The sequence below is a fragment of the Polyodon spathula genome, chromosome 3, assembly GCF_017654505.1.
Source record: "Polyodon spathula isolate WHYD16114869_AA chromosome 3, ASM1765450v1, whole genome shotgun sequence".
NCBI classification, from domain to species: domain Eukaryota; kingdom Metazoa; phylum Chordata; class Actinopteri; order Acipenseriformes; family Polyodontidae; genus Polyodon; species Polyodon spathula.
In genome coordinates, this window is record NC_054536.1 from 72,213,046 (window position 1) to 72,238,440 (window position 25,395).

A 25,395-nucleotide genomic window follows, 5' to 3' on the forward strand; every position below is an offset into this window, starting at 1 on the left:
TGTCTTTAATTCAGGTTCTGCTTGTGCCAGGTAATTTTCTCATATCAACACTAGGTGCGTCAGCGAAACCGTGTCATACTGAGTAAAGAGAGATGCTCACACAGAAAGGCTGACTGCATAGACCACTTAAAAAGCTTATAATGTTAAGTTCTTGCCATCAAGCTTTTTTTTTCTGATGGAAAAAAACAAAGGGCTTTTTACTCCTGCAGTTTTCTAAAAAATAAACAAGAAAAACACCCAGTTCAATTCTAAAACAAATAATAAACAGCTAAAGAGTACTTACTAGCCTCTATAAATGAAGTGTCCAACATGTTTATTTCTGGTTTGCTAGGCTCATAAGGTGTGTTTTTCTTTATTAAGAAGATATCCTTTCAGACACCCCACAACAGAAAGTAGTAGTATAGTTTATGTTGCAGTTGTACATCCCTACATTTATACTGGAGAAAAAGCTTGTAACAATGGTCTCGTTGTGCTCCATATACCCCATATAAATGATCTGCCAGCACATGGGTTAGGTAGAGAATTTAAGTCACAAACATTATAACCACATTAAGTGACATGAAACAGTGGTCCCTAAAGTTTACATATTGTAAATACACAACATATAATTTGCATGCGCAGGTATTAATTACCCAGTTGTCTTACTGTCAGACAATGTGCACAGAAAGAAAGTTTGCCTTAGAATGCCAGTTCCATAACTTTCAAGTGTAATTGTTTGTCTGACGTTTTTATCAGTAAGTGTCAGTGAAAGAGGATTTAGTACTTGTAATTCATCCATGGTTTTAGTTTTTATATGAAACGCATCACTGGATTTATAGCTGTTTTTGTATTGATGGTTGGCAAAGTTTACAGTCGCCTGGTGGGTTAGTAGGAATGGTACTGAAAGAATATACTTCATTCATGTCAAAGAACTCTAGTTCTGAAGTTTTCACCATGACTCTGTGGAAGAAGCCTGTAGGGCAGGTTAGGCATTTTCAGCAGCTGGTTATGACTGACCTGTTGTTTTCCCTAATGGATAACAGTGACTCATTTTACTAGGCTAAAATATAGAGATGTTCTCAACCTGTCCTATACTTGAATCTGCAGTATATGGTATATAATAATTTGCATTAGCTAGGAAGGCAATTGTGTGTAGTTAGATGAACCAAAGCATCGGCAAAGTGATGCTGCTTTACAAGGTCTTCCCCAGTAAAACATATGAGGTAAGTTGTGGGCAACTTGTTAAGAATGATTGAAAATAATGAACAATACTTTATACAATGCCTAGATCAATGAATTGCTAGTTATGTGGCCGGTATAAGCAAAGGACTTAAAAGGGGACATGATTGTGGTGCCCAATTAATCACAGAAATGATATCCTATACTGCAACTTCAACTGTGAAACACAAAACCATTGTGTCACACCTTTATAGGGAGAGGCACATTTGCTAGAACTACTAGTCAGCTAAGAGTGTCCAGTAGGGTAAGATGCAGGTTGTAGATGATTGCAATATTTTAAAAGTGTAAATGAATTACCAAATACCCAAAACACTGAATGCATATGCAAGCAAGTTGTATCAGCCAGAAGAGTGTGTCATACATATATTTGATAAATGAGTTTATATGCTGTTCTGTAGATAGCTGTTTTCATTCTATGGTTAAGTATCAGTAACTAAGGCACAGAGCTTCAGTGATGTTATGTGCTATGGTTATCCAGCAGTAACTAGGGCAGATAGCTACGGTTCACGTATATGTCACAGTTTTGTAGCATTAAAACGGTTTACAATAGTAAAATCATAAAAAAGTATAATATAGCACAGTGAAAGTGTGGTGAAGTATAGGCAAGAATTATGTTATGTAGCAGTAACTATAGCAGATAGCTACGGTTCTGTTATATGCTACAGTTATGTAGCAATAGCTGGAGCAAATCTAAATTTCTGTGAGACTCTGGAGGCTCACATCTTCTTAAACCACAGTATGGTCGTGTGAAGGCATTACCTTGTGTTGCGTACAAATCGCATTGCACTACAATAGCCTGCGCGCAGGCAATTGAAAATTAGCTTTAACACTTTTTTCAAGACCTTATTCTTCAATGAGCTTTACAACTTTTATCAAGACCTTATTATCTGTGTTATAAAAAGTAATGGTTGGGGATTTTCAGTAAGGTTGATGTAAGGTGGCTTAATAATAATAATAATAATAATAATAATAATAATAATAATAATAATAATAATAATAATAATAATAAAGTTGTATATCCAGCACTAATGTATGTTGGCTCAGTTTTATTATCACAATTAAAACAGTCTAAGAATCCCATTGCTTTATATACAATATGGACTACAATTGCTAATAAATTGTTGGAAAAGCAAATAGTTTTACAGTTTGTGTCCAGTTGTAGTGTCTAATTACAAAAAGTAATTAAGTAGTCTACATCATTTCTTATCAGAGAGGACTTGTTTATATATTAATATTAGCAGGTACAATATGTAATTCCTTTCTGGTTGTAATAATACATTCCTCATCCAGGTAAAACTGCACACATTACACCATATTTAAAAAATGTTGCCATGCAACTATGCTAAACAATACAGTACTTTAAATATACTATTTGTTTTGGGTTTATAAAATGTATTTATTTATTTATTCTGGAGTTGCAACATTATGTGATTTCTATCTATCTATCTATCTATCTATCTATCTATCTATCTATTTTACAAATTCTTCATTATCCTGTGTTGAAATAATACATCGATTTCCGACTATTCTTTACATTGTTAGTGGGAGCTTTGATTGGGGGTTAAAAAGTCACTCCCACCCAAACCGTCGATCGTGCTTCCATGAATATCATCAAACCCTTGCCATTCCAGTTTCTATTCGGAGACACAGACTACCCATTAAACAAATGGAAGCGCAATACAATTGAGCGTGGAGCAGCGACTAGATCACGCCGAGACTTGATCTAAGAACCTTCACACAAAACAACCTCAACTGGACATGCACAAGGAGAAACAAGGGGTCTGCTTGAACACTGGGTTTCAGTAACGTTTGCAATTTCTTCCCCCAAAAAAACAAACAAAACAACAACAACAACTATATGTACACGGAGCGTCTCGTGTTTTTATGTGATTCTTATTCCGATTAGACATCTGAACTCTCAAGAAAAAGACATCACGTCTGCCAGTTTGGACTATTTATATTGAAAGACTTGCAGTTTTTTTGCTGATCAAAATGGGTTGTTGCACAGGACGATGCACGTTGATATTTCTTTGCACTTTGCAGCTGGTGAGTAGAACGCCTTTGTTTGATGATATTGATTGTTACATGTGTAAAATAAACAAGCAAAGAAGTCTGTCTTGTGAAGACCCTACACGCATCATTCAGAAAAGGGGTCCATTTCTCTCTTAAAGCGGTATGGTTTTGTTCTGAGTTTAGGATGTTAAAGCATACATAGATTATATAAAATGGGTAAAATCCAATGTTTGAAAAAAAAAAAAAAAATGGTACTTGCATTTTTGCTGTATAACGTAGTGGTTTGGGAGGTGCATTTTGTAAAATGAAAGACGAGTACATTTGAAAGGATCGTTTAGCATAGAATAATACTATAACATTGTACAGTTAAAAATGTATATTATACATTACATTGATTTTTTTAATGTTATAGTTTTGTGTGTATTTGTGTGTGTGTCTATATATATATATATATATATATATATATATATATATATATATATATATATATATATATATATATATATATATATATATATATATTAGCGATCTCGGTTAACACAGGCATGGCATCACACAGAGTGAGCAATCCACACACAGGTGGATGGCGGCTGCGAACCCAGGACCTCTCACTAAAGCATAGCGCCGATATCGCTGTACAAAAGAGCTGGCTACCAGCCTTGCTGCTGCCTTCTCCTGTGCAGGCTAGATTCGCCTGCCAGCTTCAAGTCCACCCCGGATTAGCTCACCAGGTTACAATGTGACGAGTGTGTGCCGGTTTACCTGCATCCCCCTGTTAACACCAATGTAGCGATCTCAGTTAACACAGGCAGGTTCATCACACAGGGCGAGGCAATCCACACACACACACACACACACACACACACACACACACACACATATAGTAGCGTGCACAGGGGAAGACAGCAGCAGGGCTGGTAGGTGACGTAATCGCACACAAAGACATAAGCCCGATAAACGCGCCTTGCAAAGGATCTGTCTCTTTTGTACAGCAGTATCGGTGCTATGCTTTAGTGCAAGAGGTCCAAGGTTCGCACCTGCTGTCTGCCTGTGAGTGGATTGCTTCGCCCTTCGACATTCAAGTTTAGAATAGTCCTACGTAAAGTACCATGTACCGTGTCAGACACAAAAGAAACATCACTGCTGGTGTGCCATTTGCAAATCATTGTAATTAAAAAAAAGAAAAAACCCATTTCATGTACTTCAATACGCTTTAGTTTGTTGGTTCCCAAGAAACCGGAATTTGAAAACTTTGGAAAATAGCCCTGCTGTTGCTTTAACATCATATTTAACCACCTCGCATCCCAAAGAGAGTGTAGCCAACCATGCACAGAGAAGCTCCTCTGTTCCAGAAATTAAATGAGTCATTCCATTATTGGACAAAAACTCTATTGTAGTGAAGAATGTATAACTGTAAGTTATATATGTCCTGTCTTACACTGTACTGTAGTACCAATATTAAACTTTATTATTTTGTAGCTACAATAAGACTACAATAATAACTGTTATTTTTAATTTATTGGAGGTGACAGGCTGTCATCCGAGTAAGTTCCCCAAATGCATGTATTAAAACAGGCATGTCCGTATGTTTCACCTGCTGCCATGTAGAGGCAGTGTTTTGCGTATAGTACTGTATCACAGTGCTCTGAACTATGAGACACTCAGATTGTTATTCGTTTAGATACTAGCAGTACAAGGCATGTAGTCTTATTGCAGTAGATATGAAATCATGAGCTTTACAAAACATATCTTGTGATTATAAATACATTTTAAACAAAGAAATATAGTTACCTTGCTATCAATATTGAACAAATATCTAGTATTTCCAAGGTTTGTTTTAACTTGAGGTAGGTATGTTATCCATGCCCACATATTGGGAAGCCTTTACAATAACGTTAATAGGTTATATATTTACTGTATACACTTAGGGAAGTAGAGTTGTTTTCAGTGTTGTTATTGGTTTTGGAGTCTGGGTGGGGATTAAAGACCCAAATTCTGTACCCTATACTGGCCAACATGGCGTGTGAACAGCGTTAACAATGTGAACTTCCTGAGGATATTATTATTCTTGTGACATCTGGGGCACTGAGTTAATTCTGAGAAACCCCAGTTGTATTAACTAATCAGTCTAATAATATAATATAGTTTGTTGAGTATTTGACCTACCAGAGTCCTTGAAAAAGAGTAGCAATTAAAATACATTATTTTAAGTGCTAGGAGTGTGGTATGGTTAACAGAAGCTCAGAAGAATAAATGGAATTGCATTAGATTATTGTGGTTTGATTAAATGCTCTTAAGCAGGAATTAGAAAATGAATTTGTGGTGGTTGTTGTTCGTAGTGTCAAAAGACGGCAAGTTGCCATTCCTCTCCCTCATACACATTGTGATCCTGTAAAAGGCTATATTCCTTTTTGAAATAAATGTTATTACTCAAACATTTATCTCTGTAATTGTTTGTATCTAATACTTTCAGTCTGATACTGCACATACTGGTCCTTTTAAACCCCTATAACTAATGTAAGCCATCACTTACTGTATCTTGGTGAGTGGAAGGCTCTGTAGGTTAATGACATTAATAGTGTTTTATATTATCATCTATCCAAAATTGTGGGATGTTTACACTTGGTGCAATGCTGCAATGGATTCATGAAAATAATGGAATACAATACAGATTAACTCAGTTAGGGTACTATTCAATTGCACCGCCAAATAAGATTTAATACAGTAATTCTCCTAAGGAGGTTTGCTAAATACAGTCGTAGCCAAAAGTATTGGCACCTTCTACTTAATATAAGGTCATTCAAGAAAACATGTTCATTACAAGCATTTAGTGAACATTAGCCACTAAGTAATATGACAAAGACCAAAATACACAATATCTGGTAGTTTAACAATCCTTATAAAATAGTAAAATCATTTAAGCAGTTTCAAAAGTATTGGCACTCCTGGTTTAGTATTTTGTGTGTACTACTTTTGCTTTTATTATGGCTTTCAGGTGTATGTTACATCTTGTTGGTGAATCTGGGTCCATTCTGTCTTGCATATTTCCTTCAGTTTAGCAGATTGGGAACACAATGCTTGGTTACAGTCTTTTCCAGATCAGGCCAAAGCATTTCTATTGCATTGAAATCTGATGATTGCGAAGGCCATTCCTTTTATCTTCATTTTCTTCAAAAACTCCAGATTTGACTTCGCCATATGTTTTTGGTAATTGTCATGTTGGAAGATAAACTGTCTGCCAATCAGCCTTCGAGCTAATGGTATCATTGTACTTTGTAGAATGTTTTGATGATACATGGCTGCTGCATTCATTCATCTTCAATCACATGAATGTCTCCAGTCCCTGAACTACTAAAACACCCCCATATCATGATCAAAAACATCCATGTTTAACTGTTGGTACAATGTTTTCTTCATTGAAGGCTTTCACTTTTTTTTTCTCCAAACATACTGTGGTCCATGTTTGGGGGAAAGTTATATTTTAGACTCATCAGATCAGAGTATTTTGTTGAAGAATGCTTCAGATTCCTATTCATATTTCTTGGCTTAGTTAAGATGGTTTGTTTAATGAATTAGCATTAAAAGTGGTTTGCAGTGAGGTCTACATGTATACAATTCTTCTGTGTTCTGTTCTTTGTACAGTTCTTTCATGCACAATTTTGCCTGGTGCTTCAAAATCGTTCTTTAAATCCTTGGACTTTAATCTTGCTGCTCGAATGATTCTCCTACCTGCTGTGCCTGCAATTTTCTTTGGCTATCCACTTATTTCAATTGTTTCAGTTTAATTTGTTCTTTGGTACTTCTTGATTTATTACCGATTGAGGATTTTGATATTCCATTTTTTTATACTGTTCTGTAGCTATTTACTGTGTTGTAGTTTGCTACAAGTGTGTTTCTCAAATGAGAATACAACTCCTTTGTCTTAACCATCATCTGCTGTGTTCCCAAAACATTATTCATCAACAGATATTGGAAATAATTACCTTTTTGTGGCTATTCATTTTATAATGCAGCTTAGTTGTTGTGTAATGGTTTTCAATCAATGAATATATTTAAAAAATGTGTTGTATTACGTTTTCACAGACTTTTAATGTAAAGGGAACAATACTTTTGTCAAGAACAGATATTTGAATATCTGTTTGATATTTGATATTTATGTGTTTGTTTTTTTTTTTTAGAGATTGCTTATTAAACTACCAGACATTGTGTATGTTTGTCTTTGGCATATTAAGTAGTGGGCAGTGGCTAATGTTCACTAAAAGCTTGTATTTAACATTTTCTTGAATTATCTTATATAGGGTGCCAATACTTTTGTCTGCAAATGTAGTATGAGCCTGTTAATAATTAGCTGTGCTTATAGGTGTTGGGTTGAAAACAAACAAACTCAGCCCACTGAGTGTGGCAAGGAAGCATCTGTCCACTGGGAGATGGAATGTATGATGGGTCAATCAATGATAAAGGCTCTGATTACAGATGGAGGGAATGCTTGCTGCTGATTGCTACAGAAGCAGGTGCAGCGTGAAACTTTCAGTGAATCCTCCAGCACCTGGGATGAGAAACGACTGGAAGTTTCTGTGCCATGGTACAGTAGCTCGAGGGCTTGAATTTATTTATATTTCTAGTAATCTTAATAAGAGATGTGTGGTTTAGACAGCATATGGAATTCGTCCTCTTGTCCACTGTTTTTATGCAAGATGATAAAATAGTACTGAAATCATGAAACCGACAATCCAATCTGAGTAAGAATGCTAAAAAATATGTAAAGATGCTGTATATCCTTTAAATCTACTCTCCCTTGGGAAAATAAATTTTTTTAAAAGTGAATCCGAATATGAAATTTTGGAACGTTTCTATATGCAAAACTGCCTTGGGTGCCTATTGAGCCATACAGTGAGAGAAGTGTGATCCTGGCTCCATGATGTGGGTCATTCCTGTCAACTAAGAACTAGTGTGGAAAAGATCATCACATTTCACCTTCAAATATGTCTTATACAGCACCTTGACTTCTGGCCACTTCCTGAGGTCAGTAGCTAAGGAGTTTTTTTTGGCTTACTTATCATGCACTGTAAAAATCTAAAAAATTTAAAAAATGAATACAAAAAATTAATAATAATAATTGAGTAATTGCTGGTATTGATATTACAGGTTTTTAATATCCTGATAGAAACACCATGGAGCAAAAACCTCTTCCACTTTAAATGAATAAAAAAGAAGAAAAAAACCTACTGTATCTACACAATACCGGAGAGCTACTGTCTATATCTGATTAAATTCAGTATTTTTAAATTGATCAGTACCATAATTTAATTTAGATTTTAACCAGGTCTACATCAGCTATATAAGCATGTTGTATGAAAGGTGATGTAACTCCACTTGCATCCTCTTTTTTATTAGAAATGTTACTTGCGGAAATATGTAGTTTATGAAAATGTACACATAATTAGGTTAATATTAAATAATACTGGGTTGGGAGTAGAATATATGTTTGCAGTGAAATTAAAAAAAAAAAGTCACAAATCAATTTTAATACACTTAAAAGTAGTTTTCTTCTCCTCATAATTCCCAGTTCCAATACATATTAATCAATTTGAAAACCCTTGATGTTCAGTTCTTTGGTAGATAGTGGTGTGGAGGACACTAACTGGAAGTCTATTTCAAGGCTTAGTTAGATTCTTTACACCTACAGCACGTGAAAGCTGCTGTGCCCTACTGTAATCAACGCCCGACAATAGGGCTGGCTGGAATGGCAGCAGCAGTAACACATAAATTACATTAAACTAGCAAGTGGCAACTTCACAAAACTACACAGATCTACCATGAACAATTTCAAGTAGATAAGTGTTCAGTGAACTGCCTGCTGAAGATCTGGTGTGAGTATTGGTTTATGTGCACATAACTATAACATACTGTATTAAACTTAAAAAACAAAGGTTTTAACATTAGTCTACTTGTAGTATTAACTAGTTTCCATAAAAATAAATAATACAAAATAAAAAAGTAGACTGATGTAATACATAATATGGCTTTTTAGGAAGTAACTACTTTATTTAAGCAAAGGTTTTAACATTTAACACTTGTAATGTGTTCCAATAAACTCAAAACTGTATGTCATTTATAGCTGTATGTGGCTGGTTGTCCATTCTGGTAGACCAATTCTAAAGATTATTTTAAAAAAGAGTCAAAAAGTTGAAAATGTTTATAGCCCATATGTGTAGAATAAAGCCGTTACAGACTGAGCAAGGCCAGAGGGCATGTGACACAATCCTGGAGCATTCAAACCTAGGAGCTCAAAGTACTCTGTTACAAAGCAAGATGGCTTAGTGCCAGTACCATCTGCCTTACCCTGCTGAAACATGCACAACGTGCGTCCTAGAACCATGTGTCATGTAGTGCTTTGTGTCCCAAATTTAGCCTACTGTATGAGACAGCAGCAGCAGCAAAATCAATTAATATGACTAAATGGGGTGTACACTTGAACAAAAACAAAAAACAAAACAAAACACTGTAGTAGATTAAAAAGGTAAAATAAATAACTAAATAAGCAAATTGCGATTTTGGGTAAGCCTGATCCAGTCAATTCTGAACACCTGTCTGCACAGCTCCCATGACTAGTGGTGGTCCCAGATCTGCCTAAGCAAACAGTTAGCTCTTTTGTGATGACCCTACTGTAGGTATCAGGGTCAGGAGTTCAGACCTCCTTGTTGTCAGCATAAAAGAAATCTGATGAGATCTGGACCAAATTTTGGACTTCTGTTTGAGCAGGGTCTTTCCATGTAGGAATGAAGTAGGACTAATACATCCAATATTGGTAATATAATAAAATATTAGTTTACAAATATTTTACTTAGATGACTGTTATTTTATGTTAAAGGACAAGTATCTCTTTAAAACACACATTGTCTGTTAATATGTGCAAGACCCATTGCTGCAAATAATTAATTTTCCAATTTTTGCTGGTAAATATCTTGGATAATATTGGGAAAGGAACAGAAAAGCATCTCATCTGGGTATTTAAGTATGTGTTTTATTAAGTTTTATGTGAACGATTTGCTATTACCATATGTAAAGTGTGATAGTGTTGCTCTTTGTGATTTTTCCTGGGACACTTGAGAATTAGCTGTTGCCGCTAGACAAATGTTCCCAGATAAAATATATTAAATACATCATAAATATAACAGAAACAACTTCTTGAATAAATTATGTGAAGTTTTCTTTTTATTTCCAGTACTGCTGGGAAATCATTTTTGTTTTGTTTTGCAAACGCATACAATAAATCAGTGTTGTAATTCAATGTCATTTTTAAATTCATTATATTCTGTATGTTTGGATGCCCTAAATTAAAACTTACATGTCATTGTTACTGAAGAGACAATGACTCATTGTACAGTGTAGTAAATTGTTAGGCTGCTGGGAGCTCAGTTGGATGCATGTTCTCTTCTGTGTCAAAGGCCATGATTAGGATCACTTGGACTTATCCCATCTGCTCCTATCTGGGCAGAATGTGAAGAGGACCATATTGTACATATGTGCTTTGACTGAAATGTAAAACCCAGGTCATGGTTGGTTTTATGTTTGTTTTTATATCCAATGCAACATGTCTTGTCAGATGAGGGCAAGGGTTGTGTCCTTAGCTATCTCAAATCCTTTCTCATCAAAGCAAAAAGGCAAATGTGTCCTGCCCTTGGAAATGGCCATATAGAAAAATAAAAATCTAGCTTTTTGAGTAGTTTGTTTTTAGATAGGTGTTGTGTGGCTTGAATATTTGAAATGGAATTCCCGTCTCAGTAATTGGTAAGGGATAATCATTGACAGTGCAATTTGAATTGGATTGGCCTTGCCTTTCCTAAAATGCAAGAGGCCAGAGTGGAGCCCAGGGTTTTTGCATATGTGAAGTCAGTGCAACATATAGCCTAATTTAAATGCACTACTTTACGCAAATTTACCATGGGATGTGTGTAATGTGCTGATTCTCAAGGTTTATTTCCAGGATTTTTAACATTGCCAATTACCAAGCTAGCCGTGGCTGGCAAAAAAGAAAAAAAATAGGTAACCTAACATTTTAGTAGCTTTTCAGGCTAAGTGTATCCCAACAATTATGTTGATCGAGGGCTGTCTTTACTTAATTGTCAGATGAGCATCTTGTTAATTGCCTTTTAAACTATGATTAAGGTATTCGAGGTTGAAAGAAAAGCATGTTAAGTATTATGTTGAATACCCCACCAAACAAGTAAAAACTCCCCAGCCATGGAGTGACTAACCTTTGTACTGTACAGTGGCTGCTTCTATTTTCTACACCCAAACCAAAACAAGAAGATTTTAATTATTATAAATTATTGCCAGTGATGGCAAGATTATTACAACCTGCTGGCCAGTGTAGTAAGTAATCCCTCACTTTGGTGTTTATTTATTTTTACTCTGCTTCCCTTTCAATTCGAAGACAACCAACAACCCAATACTTTTGGGATATGCCTGCCTAGGCCAGGTATTTAATGAGCATTTTATGTCAAACCTGCCAATAGGCCCCTCAGTGGAGTGTCGTCCTTGGTCCTGCCTACTGAGGGAATAAGTAGTCACTCCACTGTGATCAGTTTCTCTTTTGCTTTTCATAGTCAGGTAGGTATACTAACCTCTCCAGTTACTGTGATTGAGTCTTTGTGAAAGAGTTCTAACTATGAGTATTCTGGTAGTTCCCCAGCAATTTTATTGCTGTAAGTCAGCTTGCCACTTCCCCAGAATCAGAAACTCGGCTTTAAGCGCTGCACAACTGCGCTCCGTTTAAAAAAAGAAATAATTCAACAGCCTACATTGCCTGGCAACTGTAGTCTGCTTTCTTAACCCTACAGCATTGATGTTTTGTGTTGTCTTTTTTTCCTCTGCTGTTTGCAGCTAAAAAAATAAAAAATAAAATAAAAAGAGAAAAGAGAGACGCTGCTCAGATGCTCCCTGCATAGGTGCCCTCAGAGTCTTGGTGCTTCGGAGCCCTTGGTGCCCCAGAGCCTCGGTGTTTCAGCAACCTTGATGCTTAGATGCTTCCTGCATCGGTGGCCTCAGTGCTTCTGTGCCTCAGAGCTTCTGTGCTTTGATGTTTCGGCACCCTCGTGTCCCAGAGCCTCGTCGCTCAAACGCTTCCCACATCAGTACCCTTGTTGCCTCAGAACCTCGGTGCCTTGGCACTTCGGCGCCCTCGGTGCCCCAGACCCTTGGTGCCTCAGTGCTTCAACGCCCTCTGTGGTCAGAGGCTCCCTGCATGAGTGCCCTAGGTGCCCCGGAGCCTCTGTGCTTCGACACCCGTGGTGCTTGGACACTCCATGCTTCGGTGCCCTCAGTACCTCATGGCCTTACTGCATAGGTGCTTAAGCACCCTTAGTGCTCAGACGCTCTGTGCATCAATGCTTAGCCCTGGCTCATCGAGATGTCGAAATTCCACCCTTCCACGTCCTGTGGAGGGATGCTTCCCCCACAGGACAACCACCTCCTCTGTGTTAGGTGCCTGGGTGTGCAGCATGCCCCCTCTGCCTTAGGGGACGAGACGTTCTGCACAATCTGCTTAGAGTCCCAGCCACGGACCCTGCGCAGGTGATTCGCAGAGTTCGTTGGTGCGGCTTCCTCAGCCAGCTCAGCTGAGCTCTCTGCGGCGTTGGGAGCCCCATCCTTCCCTCTCCTCCATCTGCCTTCAAGCCCGTCACAGAGCTACCCTGCATGCACAGCCCATCAAGCTCGCAGCCGCTCAAAGTTTCCTTCAAGGAGCAGTAAATGGGCGAGACATTCAAGGCAAGCAAAGTATATCTCCAAACTGAAGAGCCAGATGGCTCAGGTTTTGGAGTACCTGGTGGTTGCCCCGGTTGTCTCAGAGCAAGATGTGGCAATGAGCAGGAGAAACAGGATGTTATCTCAGGATGTGGTGACTCCTTCCCACAGGAAGAGATAGAGGTCCAAGAAGTGACCCAGGAGACACCCCCCCCCCCCCCCCCCCCAACTCTTCCCTGTGTTTCCAGATTTTCTGGAGGAGATACAGTACAGTCTTCTTGGCACTGACCAGCCTCAGCGCCGAGTGGCTCAAAACAAGCAGCTTCGCTGGCTTCCTTGGAAGGCGCAGGGGTGCTGGTTTTAAGACCATAACAACATAAGAAATATTACAAATAAGAGGAGGCCATTCGGCCCATCTTGCTCATTTGGTTGTTAGTAACTTACTGATCCCAGAATCTCATCAAGCAGCTTCTTGAAGGATCCCAGAGTGTCAGCTTTAACAACATTACTGGGGAGTTGTTTCCAGACTCCCACAATTCTCTTTGTAAAAAAAGTGTCTCTGATTTTCTGTTCTGAATGCCTCTTTGTCTATCTCCACTTGTGACCCCTGGTCTTTGTTTGTTTAGTTTTTTTTAGTTCGAAAAAGTCCTTTGAGTCGACATATTGGATCAATTTTTCAGGCAAATAACTGATAATTAGTGGCACTAGAGAGCCATGTAATGTATTTTAGAAACAAGACATTAAATCATTTTAACAATTGAATTTAGATGAAACCTTCTACTCTACAGCTGACTAACAAAAACGATATCCTGGCATTTGATTGCTTTGATTGACAGTGTTTGGAATCATCATTCATATTTTCAGAACTAATACCAAGATCAATAGTATGACAAATGAGGTTTAACTAAGACATATAGCATGGCTATTAAGTCATCATATTTCGATACTTTTGTATAAAAAGTTCAGATTCTTTGTTTTAGAAAAAGTGCTGTATAAATGCAATAAATAAAATATATAATATATAACAAAAATGTGAAGGAATAAAACTGTGCCTGACTCATTTTTTACACCTTTCTTGAACATGTTATTAATAGCTACATTTTACATGTAAATATTTTTCAGTCTAAAAGAACTGAGCAGCACTGAGGGTTGCTGGAAATGAAAAATGTCTTCATATTTTCTTTAAAATATACAGTTTACATTTTTGTGATGATATATGGCTTCCATTTGTTCCCAGATGAATGTTAGTGTGTATCAAAACCAGATGGGAAAAGATCACCAGGTGTGAAATATGACCCTTTTTTCTTGCAGCCACGGTGTATTGTAGCAGTAGCAAGTAGCAAACAAATGCATTAGAAAAGAAAATTACTCAATTTAAAAAATAGACTGGAAGGAGGAGGTAGGATATTATTGACTGCATTGGATGTTTTTGTTTTGGATTTGCTCTTCGGTTAAGTCATAGAAGGATCATTCAGGTCTAGCTGTTTAAGCAATCAAGCAGAAGCAAACTTTGCCCCTTCCCTGGTAAAAATGTAGATGAAAGGTTTAAAATGAAGATACACACAATGACAATCTACTAGTGTGGTATCCTTTAAAATATGCCCCTGAAACAGTTCTGCAGTCTTGATATTGTTTACATACTAGATTTCCCCAGGAGGGGAGAATTGGGACAATAGCATTGAGAATTCAGGGGGATGAAACGACAGGACCATATTAAAAACAATGGTGTCTTTTTAGCACCCAAATATTGTGGGCCATTTATTTAAAAGAAGGTGTTAATTTCCAGAATATTTTCACAAATTTTTGTTTATGGTAAACGCAAAATGACCAAGGTGACTTGCAATATAATATTATGTATTCACTGCCAATAAATTATATTCAAAACGTGCCAATTGTTAAAATCAAAAAGTTATGTGGTGAATCACTCCAATTTAAGTCAAATAGCAGTAGTTATTTTTCATAATGTGACCAAAATGAGCAATCAGCATTCCTTACTTTGTATAAACTATCAGTATCCTACATCAGCTGGATTCGTATGTTGTGATGATTACAAGTAAGCTTGTCCACAACAGCATCAAGGTCCAGTTGTTTAGCCAAGGCACTTTCCACAGTAAGAATGGCAAGATCAGAAAGACGTTCATTTCTCATTTGGTTTGTCTGCTGCATGAAAAAGTATGCTCAGCAGCAGCACTGGATGAAGGAAAGGTAATAGCAATGACACACAATTTCTACAGCTCTTGGAAAGCAATCTTGTGGCTATGCAGTAGACTTGTAAACTTCAAAAGTATATCAACTTTTGTGTGCTCTTTGTCTTCATATCTGACTTTCAGACGAACCACAAGTCTAGCTTCAGCTTCTATACTGTCGATGTCACATTTATAATTCAGCACTGTAGTGTTGCGAAAACTATCACTTCTGGGATCCAAACTACTGCTGCCTTTCATAATGCTATTATTTTTACTGAATCTGTTTCTCAGCTCAGTTACAAGTTGACACTGTATTCCTCTTTCTGACACCTCTTCGCTATTTAGACTTTCTGTAACACATTCCTTGAAATGTGCAGGATAGTAGAAATCTTTTTGGCTTTGGTTGCGTTGTATAAGACTCGTCATCAATATCATCTTCTCTAGCTAGAGAATTAACTTCCTTTCAAAATGTTTAAAATTCATAAGTCTCCCATAGTTTCTGAAACCCTTCCAAAGTGCTATCTACCTGCATACATGTAGAGTCTAAACTGAATTCAGGATCTTGTATGTAGTTGTAGGACACTGATTTCAGATCTTTCAGAATTCTTGAGAACAGTCAAACAGAAGACAAACAAAGTTAAGTTAAAAAAGGAGGTCTTGTGCTTCCACCTTCCTCACACTACCTTGGCTGGAAAGCTCAGATAGAAACTTCCTAACAGGTGTGAAGGTTTTCTTAATTGCACTGCAAGCTGAACTCGGCGCTTTAGCTCTGTCACTCTTTTGTCAGGATTCAGTGACCTTTGGGAATGCACAGCTGATCCAGACATGAAAACATAAAGTTTCTCCAAAAGTACAAAAAATCTGGATGCTTCATTAAATCCACAAATGATAAGTTCAAGCAATGATTGGAGCAAGGAAAATAAACAGCTTGCTGTACAATTGGACAAAGTAAAGCTTGCACACTTGCTAAATGCCCATTCATTACTCTTGCACCATCATACGTCTGAGCACTATGTTGTTGGGTATCTATACCGCTCTGAGCAAGGACCTCTAGGATACTTCAGCAGCGCAATCTTACATATACAGCTCCCTTATGAAAATATCTTGGCACTATGGACACCTGTTCCTGCTTACTTACATCTTTATTTTCATCGACTATCAAAGCAAAGCGCTTTGGATGCTTAAATTTCACACCTAATTTGTTCTCTCACAATGTTGACCAAAACATTACAGAGTTTATTTTGTATTGGTGAGTGTTTGTATGTAGCATTTTTTGCGCTGTGCTTCAACTTTCTACGATTTTTTTCATCATGTTCGTCAATTAAAATCATTAGTTGTAGACAATGTACCACTCGTGCAGCAAGCCAAGCTCCTGATTGGTGGTGATTTTCCCACCTCTGATGTCCCTGAACACCTGCTGCCAATGAGCTTTTGACTCTGGTTCACATTGAGTCGTTACATTAGTGCTGAACGCGAGTGAATGGTCAGAGTAGGTGCAATATGTGCTTTTTTTATATATAGCTTTTATATATATGCACATGCCTTCCTGAAAAAGAACTGTAACCACCAGAAATGTAATGTGTTGGCACAGTTCACATATTGTTAATTTGTTAATTAATTTGTTAATGTATTCCCTCAGTTTGCAAATATCTGCTCATTGCAGTCAAATACAATACATACAATAACATCTCAAATATGTTTCTCATTCAGTACACCTTACTGTACAAAAAGCTTATTTTAAACTAAAAGAAATAAACACAGCTAGATTGAAAAACCCTGCCTGTCACACAGTACTACTCAGTCATAACAACGTTGGATTAGAAAATGCTGCATATTTCCTGCAGTTTATTTGTAGTTACTAAAACAAACTTGAACTAACTAACAATCCTGTTTGACACTATTTTTCAATATACAGGTATGGCCAAATGTTTTGCATCACCTGCAATTTTAGGATTGAGACATAACAAAAAAAAACCACACCATATGAACATAATTGACATCTTTTATATAACATCATGTAATTAAGTAATCTATAAAATGATATTGCAAAAGTTTACCGGAAGCCATAATAGTAGTGCAGTATTTCATGTTAGATTTCAAAATGTAAAATTTTTCAGTTTTTGCCAGTTTTTCGTTAAGTATATGGAAAACTACAAAGCAGTATGTAATTCAATATGTTAAATAACATTATTCAGCAGATGGGAATGCTATGAAGAATATGTAAAACTAAGTACTAACTTTCTGCGCACAGCAGTGATGAATATACTGTAGAAGCGAAAAATTGTGAGGTTTTCTTTTTACCTGCAAAATTTTCCAATATCAATAATCATGCATTGAGTTACTATGTATTAATACGGGGACAGCCTTGTTCCTAGCAGTTCGACTCTTTAGTATATGTTAGTTCTCCAGAAAGGTGAATAATTGTGCTCCTGTAAAATCGATACCTTCTACAAATCACATCATCACAGTAATACAGAGCAAGTCACAGCTCAAATCTGCAGGGTCTTCTTACTCTTCTGGGAGGATCATGTTCCTCCTCTTGATGTACGGTCCACACAAACACACCAAGCCTGGCATTTTCTTAGAGGAATAAATAGCTACAAATGTGATTTATATGTTTTACAAGCAGTAAGTAGCTTATCCTGCTCAGGCAATGCAATGCAATGTATGTGTGACAAATTACAAAATACTTATATTATGTTACTATTGGATAACACTGTGTAACAATTTTTTTTTTTTTTTTTTTTTGTTCCTGGGTAGTAAGTGCTATTTCCTAATTGCTTATACCTCAAAAGTATAGAAAATGGCTATTATTCCCCACAAACTTTGCTTTTGTGACCAGGACAGTGATATTTCAAAATATCACTATTTCCAATGGGAAAATGGGCAAGTGTGTGTCTTTTCGTTCACATGAAGTCAGAAAAAAAAGTCTCGAAAAACTACTCGCTTCTAAATCTTTTGTAGTCATCTTTGTATTACTTTAGTATAAATACATGTTAATTTGGATTCATATGTTGTTTTTTTCTGGCTTTATGTGAACGAAAAGACACACATTTGCCCATTTTCCCATTGGAAATAGTGATATTTTTAAATATCACTGTCCTGGTCACAAAAGCAAAGTTTGTGGGGAATAATAGCCATTTTCTATACTTTTGAGGCATAAGCAATTAGGAAATAACACTTACTACCCAGGAACAAAAATTATGTTACATAGTGTAATTAAACATAGACTTTTTTTATTATTACTATTGGCTTAAATACATGTTCCAAAATGCAGAAGTTATGCTAGGAAATCATACCATTAAGACACATCTCATTTTCCGCATGGTCTGTGGCATGTGATAATTAAGATGTTGGTAAGGATCAATTATTGGCACAATACAGATTCATCAATCAGACGAAGCATATTCTAATGAGAAAATTGGACTCTATGGACACGTTATTCTGTGTTTATGCATCACCTGATGAAATACTGTCATATTAAACACTATTACTGGCATGGTAAAGGAGACGGTAAGTTTTATGAATATGGGCTTGTATGTCTTAATGTGAAACTACACTATGTGGCATATTTTTAAAGCATTTTTAAATGACATGACTACAGTGGATGTGCACCTGTAATTTCTCCACCCCTAAAACAAAATATTATAACAACCCTGGGTCTGCGTTGACCGTGTTCTAGAAGGTTCTGGGCCAGGGTCAACAGTTCAGTGCAGCAGGTGTTCAGGGACGTCAGAGACGGGAGAACCACCACCAATCAGGGGCCCGGCTTGCCGTGCGAGCGTCCTCAGTTGCAACATTGTTGGCAGAGTCAAGGGACAAGATGTTGCAACTTCAGGGAGCAAGAGCAGGGAGCTGTGTCTGCTTGGGATTGGTGGCAAGTTCACGGGGGCATGTCCTGGACACAGAAATAAGTAACGGGCTGCTGCTGCCCCTGAGATGGGGAGACAAGCTGGAGAGAAAAGAAGCAGTACTGGAAAACCAGACACTGCGCTTAGTTGCTGTAGCACATGGCTGAAACAATGTGCTGTGGACTTCCTTTTCTTTTATTATTTGTCACAGACTGAGTAGCACAAAGCTGCTCAGCTGTGTTTGTAGCACTGGTTGGTAAAGCAGCTCACTTAACCTGTCCAGTGTAGAGTCCCGGGTTTAATAAACCGTGAATTTGTGAACTGCATTACGGTCTGTGGAGTCTTACTTTCACTGTTTGTTACAATGTTAAGCCTGATTGGTATAGGACTAAAAATCACCGCATAAACAGATGGTTTCAGAATTTTTACCTACATCGGTGAAGTTTAGTCCCGTGCAAGCCATCCAGTTCTTTTTATCCTGTGTGAATCAACCACATGGTCGTCCACAGAATTAATAATAGGGGAGGGGCAAGATGTTTAAAACTAGTCGGGGTAACGTGGTATTGTATCACATAATAATTATTACACTTCTAAGCCTCATTTACATTTTCATCTCAGAGTTAAGCCAGCACATGTCCGGATGGCAGCAGAGATCCTTTTTCATTTTCAAGTTGCATTTCCACTTGTCTATCTTTATTTAATTCAAGAGCAGACTGTGGAATTTAAGAATACATGTTAGCTACTGTCTCCACATCTGTATAATTATTTTAACCACACAGGAACATGTAGGTGTAAAATTTGAAAAAAGTAGTCATAAAGTGTGCTTTATCAACATACTTTTATAAATATACTTGGCAAAGAAAAACAACGACAACCAAGTAGAGCAGGAAGTGTAAACTATAGTACAAAATATGTCACCTACTGACATATTGCATTAACGAAGTGCATGTTAAACACACTGCTCCAACCTAACTGAAGTATTTAAAACAAATGCTGCGTCATACTATGATAGTCATCACGTATAGGTTTGTGTGGCACCAGAGTCGGAACACTGACACACCTAACTAGAGGCACAGTATTACAATCTTGTAAATGGCCAGCAGCAAGGTATTTAATTATACACAGTTTAAACTTAAGCATAACTTAGTGAATTGGGTAAAAATGACAAAAAATTATTGTAGAAGACATGAAAACAAGTTTCCTGATTAAACATGATATTTATAATGAATAACTATATTAGCAGTATATAATAATATTATTTATTTATTTAAAACCTTTATCCAAGCCAGCTTACAGAGGCTAAGCTGTGAATTATGCAACAACAGTCACTGTTGCAGGGTCATTAGAATAGGACCCCGGTTTCACACCTCATCTTAAAGCCAGAGCACAAAGAGGTTAAGTGACTTGCTCAGGGTCGTAGAGTGAGTCAGTGGATGAGCTTAGAAGCCAGGAACCTTCTGGTTCCAAACCTTTTATTAACCACTGGACCACACAGCCTCCAGAGAATATAACTATAAACAAACAATAAATAAATAATTTAAAAAAAAATAATATGTAACATTTTCAACTTAAGTGGTCTGCACCATCACACATAAAACAAAGCAAGAAAAGATATTCACAGTTGGGCATTCACATTGTAAGAAATTTGATTTAATACACTGCTTCAAGCAAATGCATTTAAAATAGATGATTTAAATGCAATCTACAAAAAAATAACTTTGGTAAAGGTACAGAAAGTACAACATGAATACAAATGTATTTACCTTTGTATACTGTTTGTTGCCCTTTGTGAAATAATGTTTTAAGTTGCTTGCATACCCATAGAAGAATAATAAACACAAGCACAAAATAACCCCTTATTAATGCATAATGTCAGAATAGTTTTTGTAAATGCACTTTAGCTAGAGCAATCGGATTTTCAAGAAAAACACCACCAGTGTTCACAAAAATCCTAGTTTCTTGCTGTATAACTTTACAAATAAATAAATACTATCTGCTGTCAAATTTGAAAGATTAATATAATAATTTCACATCAAGAATAATGTCTGCTTTATAAACTGGGAGATGTAAGGCGTTTCTACACCAAACTTCCTGTAGAGCTGTGTGCTGTGAACTCTGAGAGCTTGCATTGTTTAACACTCCTGCAGACCTGTGAGTAGCCTGGCATTTCACCACTTTACATTTAAAGAAATTCACTATAAATGCAGTGGGGTTTTTTAACACCAAATATTGATATCTTTGTATTACCAGTAAAAGCACCATATTTGGGCCATCCCCTTCCTACCCTAAAAATTTCAGGCTAAAACTCCAAACTTTCTCAGCGCTAGGCCTGTCAACAAAATAAACAAACAAAAACAAAATGATCTCAAAAGCTGCACATCTACAGTAACTGGAACAAATTCGGCCACTTCAAGAGACATTTTCCCTACAAAATGTCATGCCAGTCCATTTCGAAATTATTAAAGTGCAAAAATTGGTGTTTAACAATAAAGCCTACTGAACCCTAACTGTGGTGGTACTGTGCCACTATAATCAACAGTTCAATTTACACTGTAATACCCGACACACACAGTTGTAGTTAGACTAGCATTCAATCTGTGAGTAGAAAAGTAAAACTAAAACAACAACATCTGATGAAAACCAATACTGTAAATGTTCCTCTATATTGACTATGATTATCAAATTCAGACTAAAGAAATACAGAGTAAAATTATTTTATCTATCTTACTGGTCCTGATTTCTTCGCGCTCCGGTTGTCTGAATATGTGAGTTATTTGCCATACTGCCTTTCTGTTCCTGCAGTCTGCACTACTGAACGCACAAGTTATTTCCGCCAGTGAAAATGGACAGTCCGCCCCACCTTTGAGCAGAACAGCCAGCTTGTTATCCTTTTGATCAGCTTGTTGTCTTTTCCAATAGCTTTCAAAAACATTATTTCATCACCCAAATAGATGACTGCTCTATACTACAGTAACTGAAAGAGTTAAATTATCTTAATATTTTTCTCAGGAGTCGTTTAATTGCTTGGTGCCAGTAGGGTTCCAACTACCATTCATCTATTTTTTTTTTTTTTGGGGGTGGGGTCGGATTGGGGGGGGTGGGGGGTGACCCTCCCGTGCTCCTCCCGTGCCACTCCCATGCCACGCCCATGCCCTGCCATGCGGACACCCTCGGTCGACTATGTCAGTGTTCATTTTGCATTTACCAACTTTACCGTCCTCTGCTTTTGACCAACTCTGAGGACATCTGGTTTATAGTCCTGTGCGAATCATGCTTAAATGAGACATTTTCTATTACAAATCTTTATCAAACTCAGTTAGCCACTTGTGGCCGTCTGGAATACTGGTCTCACATAAATTCCACATAGCTTAGGTTTGCTCAGGATGTGCATATGACATTATTAAAGACACACATCAATGAGTGCAGACAGGGTAATAATAATAATAATAATAATAATAATAATAATAATAATAATAATAATAATAATAATAATAATAATAATGTATTCCTTAAATGTAAGTCTACAATAAATGATTTGTAAATGTGTCCCTTCCTGCCATACAAATACACAAAGCCATAGGGTCAACAATTACAGACATCCATCTTACCATGTACAGGTACCCACATAATAAAGCATCTGAAAAAAAATATTAATTGTTTAAGGTGAGCTTAGTTATCACATTGAACACTGATAAGTGGGAGATTGTGGGTTTTCTCTCCAAATGTGTTTGATTTAACCTACAATGAGTATGCAGTGAGAAATGCTGTCTAACTATCTGTTAGGCAAGTAAAGCCTGCTGGCTTAGTAAAAAGAAATCCACTTGGGAGATTGGAGATTTGCTGTAGGTGAAGGTGAAAGATGCTGCCAATAGAAAATACTTTACCCATAGCAACACATGGCATACACTTCTGCTGAACCTCTATATCTACACTTCTGACATCTTGGTCAGTTGTTGCTTTTGCTGTCCAAGGACACTCAATGCTAGATTGCAGTGTCAATAAAGGGAAATATAGCTGGTTTGTGTTTTTTGAGTGAACTTGTTTCGAATGATGTAGGTGAATTGTTGGTTTTGTCATACTGGATAACGGATTTAGGCAGTATGGTCAAAGTGATTGTGAAAACTAGATTTGTTTTCATGATTTGTTGTTGTTTCTTTAGTCTTCATCCAGTACCTGTGTATTATTATGATACACACTGAGAACTGTCAAATGAGAAGGCTGCTTGCCATAGTCTCTTCCTTTAGCAATAATTTTACCTTGATTGGCTCAATATTCGTGTCAGGTTATGTTTTCAGATTGATGGACGCTCTGACAGAAGGGTTATCAGACATGCTGTCTTACAGTAAATGGAAGACTGATGGATTAGTTCATTGTTCCATGCTAGCAGGCCCTCATCACATCAAGCCTGTGCTAAATGAACTGTGGTGCCTCAAAGCTCTTTATACAACAGTTTCCCTGTGAGGCCGATACAGCGTAACCAACCAGAAACAGGCAATGCCAATGTAGAGTCCTTTCAGTGTGTAAGGTCTTTTTAACCTCCTCATCTCTCAGAGTAACAGTTGTTTTGTGTTTTTAAATTTGAACTTCCTTTCCCTTAAGTAGTGTGGTGAATTAAAGTTTGCTCCCCAAAAGGGGCACTTACTCACACGAATGGACAACAATGGGCATCTGCAATCTAATACATTAGTAAGTTCTGAGGTAATAAAGTAATAAAGTGTTTTCATTTGAAGTGGGTTAAATTGGAAGTTTCCCATGAGACCTAGCTCAGTTTCACAGTAAGTGCAGACCTCCTCTAACTGTGGTTATGAAGAAAGCACCAGCTGATCCCCTTTCAGGGTAAAAAGCATATTTGGGTGTCAGCTCTCACTAGTACCCAGACAATTTCTTTCAGACATATTTTTTATTTATTTATTTGGAAAATTGGTGTTGCGTTTACATTATGATGTACACTTATATGAAAGAGAATTGGTGGTTTAACCGTTACATTATATAGAACGTTATGTCTCTTGGTGTCCAGTTATGTTGTTAAGCTTTCCCACAAAGTTTTGGATAAAATCTCATTAGAACAATTCAGTCATCTGACCTATAGTTAGCAGAATCATCTAAGTGTCTTTGACCCTAACCATGTAAATAGCTGACCCAAGAATTAACTCTCAGATACAGTTCTTAATGTTTTATTTACAATATTTACACTGTTTATAAGAATGGATTCAGAATCTTGTGTAATTACGATCTGTAATGAATCATCCCAGGGTGAGGGGAGTTTGTATGAGTTTGTAAATCCAGTACAACTGCTAATATTTCATAAACCATTTCAACCTGAAACATCACATTTCCCTTCACATTGACCTGTGATCTGCCATATTAGGATCATTTGACTTTTTGGTTTCCAGATGATAAAGACCTAATGTTTGGAGCTATTGGTTTCATATTTGGTACAAAACAATATAGTAGTACATTGAGGGTGTAGAACAAAAAGATCTGGCAGTTATTGTCTGTGGAGTTCCTTTGACAGCTGGTCTCAGACTTACAACAGCAAGGTACAGTGAAGGTAAGCCCATAATTATTTTTTGAATGCTAGGAAGCCGAGTACTCAGTTTGCTATTTAACAGCCTCATACTGATTTAAGTTAGCCTGTTGAGTCTGTTAACCAGAACTGGTATGGAGATGTTAGAAAACAACAAATAAGAACGCTTTGCTTCTACTGACATGGAGTCCAGGGAAAAGCCTGAAGCCAGTGGACACTTTGGGCTTACTGTTTGAAGTAATGGAAGCTGTGAGGGAAGTGCAGTTTTTGTGGCAGCCAAGGGACCTATAAAGTATAAAAAACATCAAAGCAGCACACATAGTAATTAAACTTGCGTGATGGTTTAGAATCTAATGGTATCTAAATCCACAGAGCCAAAAAAATGTCAAGAAGGGCAGTGGGCTTTTAGAAAAACTAATAGATATGTACCACCATTTTTGATACTTAATTATTATTTTTATTTAAGTATTGGAACAAAGAAAAACACAGATGTAGGATTAATGAGCTTTTTGGCTTTGAAGGGAAATAACTATCTGCCTTACTATTGAAAATATGGAAAATGGATAATATGAGGTTTACAGTTCTCATTTGACAATCACATGTTTTTATTTAAAACAAAAAAATAGACCTTATCTTCTATATGGACTGCCGTTTGACAAAAATGTCCTCAACCAGAAAGAGTGCCATCATTAGCAAACAGAACATGGTATGTAAGGTTGCAAATGGCATTCTGCTTTGTGCTCAAGTGGCCAAAGATCAGAGTTCGTTGGTTTTAATTGGGCCCGTGAAACATGAAAACTGTGACAACCAACCTATTAGTCATTATAGATAAACACGCAACAGCCGATGCCCA

General features: G+C 37.0%; 1 protein-coding gene across 2 annotated transcripts in view; it reads left to right on the forward strand.

Moving 5' to 3' along the window:
- The first annotated feature begins 2,860 nt into the window (after window positions 1–2,860).
- LOC121313377 (sodium/potassium-transporting ATPase subunit beta-1-interacting protein 3) overlaps window positions 2,861–25,395 on the forward strand; it is a 150,220-nt gene continuing 127,685 nt past the window's right edge. For both annotated transcript variants that reach the window (XM_041245833.1, XM_041245832.1), the window contains exon 1: window positions 2,861–3,264. In XM_041245833.1, the coding sequence (XP_041101767.1) occupies window positions 3,211–3,264 (54 nt within the window). In that variant the 5' untranslated portion in view covers window positions 2,861–3,210. The remainder of the gene's footprint in view (window positions 3,265–25,395) is intronic.